Genomic DNA, 4,691 nt, shown 5'->3' on the forward strand with positions numbered 1-4,691 from the left:
CCCTGGGCATTTTGGTTATTGAGAAGAAGATGTTTAAAGTTTTTGACATATTTGACCCCTGTGACCTTGAAAATAGGTGAAGGTCATTAATTTTAACAAACTTTGTAGCCCTTCATCCAAGTTTGCTTCTGGCCAAATATCGACACCCTAGGCCTTTCGGTTATTAAGAAGAAGTCGTTTAAAGTAAAATATTGACGCAGGACGACGGACGCCGCGCCACGGCATAAGCTCACTTGGCACTTCATGCCAGGTGAGCTAATAACTATGAAGAGAAATTAATATTAGCTATCAGCTCCTTTCTGATCCTCATTATATATTATACATGTAATTAATTCTCTTTTCAAATTGGAACATTTTAATTCATTTTTGTACAAAAGGAACATTGTTTTGATATAATTTACATGTACAATTGTCACACTTTTTACATGGTATATGTCAAGAAGCAAATTTATGGTAATATCTTGCCATGTGGTTTTAATAGTTTTTATATAATTTGAAAATTTATAGCATTCATCATGAAACTAATGTGCGTCAAATTAGTCTAGAAAGTTGTTCTGAACTTTCCAATATAGCTTACAGGTATTTTTACATTCCCTTCTGTTATCAGACTTATCTGTCAACATTAATTATAGACATTTTGCAGAATTTTATTATACTTAACTGAAATGAATTAGCAATCATTATTATCTAGATTAATTTGTTTTTATTTAAAAGACCAAATAGCATTTCATGTAAAAGATATCAGACATATCAATCAGATCTTTAGCACTCTAAGAGTAATCTAATTCACTGCACCTGCATGTTTCAATAATATCACAAAAAACGTTATGCAATCAACGGAAAAATGTAAATTATGGTGAGCAAATAATAATAAACTAATTTGTTTTATGCCCAATAATTGTATGCAGTTAGCCGAAATATGCATTTTCACAGTATATGTACATGTTTATGCATGCATGTAATGAAAATAATAATGGCAATGTTGATTCCATAAAATCATCACTGAACACATTAAAAAGTCAATCTTATATTTTTTTACACAATTACAGTCAAACCTCGTTATCTCGAACTCTTATAACTCGAAGACCCCGTTTATATCGAAGTATCTCTCCGGTCCCGGCAACATCTCTTCTTTATCTTAGTCAATAAAACTCTGATAATTCGAAGCCTCAAAACTCGAAAAAACTGGATACCTCGAAGAAAGACATTGGTTTCATTGTCTCCTGAAATAGTGTTCGAATTTCATTTTGTAAACTAGTTATTCTTTGATACAAATAAAACGCAAAGCTACGGCATTTCGCCATTCCGTGTTTATAAACATCTTTCGTGAGTAGACTAGCATGTAATCGGTAAAAATAATTTACGATAAAGCACTGTCAAGTGTGCTGACTGTCAAAACCATGTTGTTCATAAGAAAAAACAAACTTCATCAATGTTGATCAACAGTATTCTGTACTTACTGGGAATTTGTTTAATGATTTGTACACCCAAACTGATGACAGTCTAAACCGGAAAATTGGTCACAAAGTGTGGTCATGCATAAAAGAGTTCCACAGTTAAAATTACAACATATATAGGACAGCTTCACGGGTTAACGTTTTTACATAAGCCAGTATGGCTTTGAAAGTCAATCAAGAGATTTTAAGAACAATACAATAATTGCTGTTGATAACATCGAGTTTAGGAGGTGTCGGGTGTCACATTTAGCTTTTATGAATCAATGTGTTACATGTACGATAGAATCTGTTTGTGTGTGTTTTCATTTAAAGAATCAGCTATGCGTGCGCTACATTACAGTGATTTGTTTTAGAATTAAGCACTTTCATTTCCACATTGTAAAGTACGAGCTCGGAGACAGCGGGATAGTTCTAGTTTAAATGTAACACTTCAGAGGTAAAACTTGACTGACATGCAAATACAAATGAAGACCTAGAAAGACTTTGCCAAGACTAGCCAAATCAACATTTAATCACTAGGCCCGTCCATATTTCATAACGAATTCGCAATATTGTCCAACCGTTTTCATCGCTATGAACGATAGTACGTTTTTCAGAGAAAAACAACTTGCTCTATTTTTGTAAGCATGTTTATTATAAAATAACATACATGTATTTGTTCTATTGATTATGTATATCATCCATCAATTGATTATAAGCATTGGCTATTAGTACAAATCAACGACTGCTAGTACAAATCAACGACTGCAGTGCAAATCAACGACTGCTAGTACAAATCAACGACTGCTAGTACAAATCAATGGCTGCTAGTACAACGACTGCTAGTACAAATCAACAACTGCTAGTACAAATCAACGACTGCTAGTACAAATCAACGACTGCTACAAATCAACGGCTGCTAGTACAAATCAACGACTGCTAGTACAAATCAACGGCTGCTAGTACAAATCAACGGCTGCTAGTACAAATCAACGACTGCTAGTACAAATCAACGACTGCTAGTGCAAATCAATGACTGCTAGTACAAATCAATGGCTGCTAGTGCTATGTCCAAACAGTACATTTCATACCAAATATATGAACCCGCTTAACTCGAACACTCGGATAACTCGAAGTTTTCCTACGACCCCGTCGACTTCGAGATAACGAGGTTCGACTGTATATCCCCTTTACCTGTGTATTTAAGGTAGTGACATTGTAAATTCATCTTGGAACCACTTTATTTACATGTAGTTAATGTTAACTTTGAGAAAAATTAGAAATAAAACTGAGTAACAATCAAGGGGAGATAGCTGCATATTTAATATGGTATATATATATCTAACAAAATTTAATTGGGTAATATATGATATAATGACAAGTCATTTAACATTGTCATTATATATTCATATATACATTATATATACAAGACGTGGTTACATATGAGGGATGATGTTAGGGGAGATAACTGGCACATAGAACATCATACAAGTAAAATGTCAAATTGAAATCCTTGAAGAAAACCATACAAGATATTTAGTTTAGTAGCATACAATCACCTGTTAACATCAAAAGAACTTTACTATACATACCTATGGATATTTTCTGTTGTGCAATGTATTTTTCAAGCCTTTTCCTGAAGATGATCTCCCCGCCATATTTGCCGACAGTGCCATTGTCCACAAGGAGGAAGTAGGAGTGGTTACTGTTTAGGACAGCATAGTTAGTTTTAGGTGATGACACACAGTGGTACGGCACCACTTTCTGAAACAACAACACAAAATCACCAACTCATCAACTAATCAGTTACAGATATTCAAGTCAATAATGAAACCACAAAAGAAGTGACATGTTTAACCAATCTATGTCTTCCTGCTATTCTTAGATATTAAAAACACCAACAAACTCTCAAACTGAAACCAGGGTGTTGTTTTAATCATACCAATGTGTTATATATAGATAGACTACATCCAAATTAAGAAATCTGGATGACCAGTTTGCAGACCTGCTAACCTTTGAATCTCCCAATGGGGATCGCTACCCCCATTGTGAAATTCTGTGGGGGGTGATATCGCGCAAACGAAAATTTGTGTGGAAATTTAATAATTTCGCGGGGTCTCGGCTTTACGGCGTATTATGTTTTGTCTTCTGGCAAGATCAATGACTTTTTTGAAATTAACGAAACATTTTATCACACCTTCATTGTTTTATTACATATATTCTTAATCAATAAACATGTTTTTCTTTTCCTAGGTGCATAGTGAAAGCATGAACCATGTTGATTTAGTTTTGCACATAACAAAGCACAAATTGTATCATTTCCTAATTCAGATCTCCCTTCTGTCTGGATCTTCTTCAACATGGAAAATGTTCTCTCAGAGTCAGCATTACTCACTGAAAGTACCAAACATGCCTTCGTTAGCCTACACAACATACCAAACCTAAGATCAATATCAAAGGGTTCTTTAACTGCATGCCATTTGATATCGTACGTAGCACCCGAAGCTACCGAAAAATGATTGGTACACAGTTTACAATAGGCATGATCGGGTCCAATATTACTCTTCTGAAGCCAGTCATAATCTTATTAACACGAAGAATTGTAATTACAGGCATCCTTTTTTCTTTTTTGACGATGAACACTAAAATAACGAACGTTTTCTCGGGTTAGAAGCCATTTGTGAAAGTGAAATGACAAGCGCTACGATCGGGATTATATGCATTGTAGTAACAATGAACAGTACTCACCTTTTGAATTTGCCAGACTGGTTCCGAAACAGGGACGCCATTGTGAAAACAAATCACTTAGTATACAGACTTTACCTATAACTGAAAGCTAAACTTCTGAGAGACACGAACGGAACATTTCCGGAAGTACGGAGATCCTAATGAAAGACGAGGATGCGGGTGATTGCGGGTCATATTTACGGAATGCGGGAGATTACGTATGACCCGCGCGGGTCATAAGATCGTCGCGGGTGATAGGTTCATTTTGCGGGTGTGACCCGCAGAATGCGGGTCATTTTGCAGGTATGAGTTTGATCAATCTAGGGTATGTAGGTATTAACTTGTGTTTATGAGATCACCAGATGGGAAGCCTTATAGCTGACAGAAATAAAACAAGTAATCAAGCTCAGTAAACAACAAACAGGCTTTTGACAAAATCTAGGAAGTGATCAGAATCAGTACACATATACTTCTATAGTCAGGATACAAGTGTCCCTAGGTTATTATACACTTACTGACATGATACAG

At 35.4% G+C, this 4,691-nt stretch overlaps 1 protein-coding gene across 2 annotated transcripts in view; it reads right to left on the bottom strand.

Moving 5' to 3' along the window:
- LOC110460047 (transient receptor potential cation channel subfamily M member 3-like) overlaps positions 1 to 4,691 on the bottom strand; it is a 200,909-nt gene that overhangs the window by 81,451 nt on the left and 114,767 nt on the right. For both annotated transcript variants that reach the window (XM_021512752.1, XM_021512751.1), the window contains exon 7: positions 3,029 to 3,200. In XM_021512752.1, coding sequence (XP_021368427.1) covers positions 3,029 to 3,200 — 172 coding nt within the window. The remainder of the gene's footprint in view (positions 1 to 3,028; positions 3,201 to 4,691) is intronic.

Source organism: Mizuhopecten yessoensis, unplaced genomic scaffold (assembly GCF_002113885.1).
Source record: "Mizuhopecten yessoensis strain PY_sf001 unplaced genomic scaffold, ASM211388v2 scaffold10311, whole genome shotgun sequence".
Taxonomy (NCBI): Eukaryota; Metazoa; Mollusca; class Bivalvia; order Pectinida; family Pectinidae; genus Mizuhopecten; species Mizuhopecten yessoensis.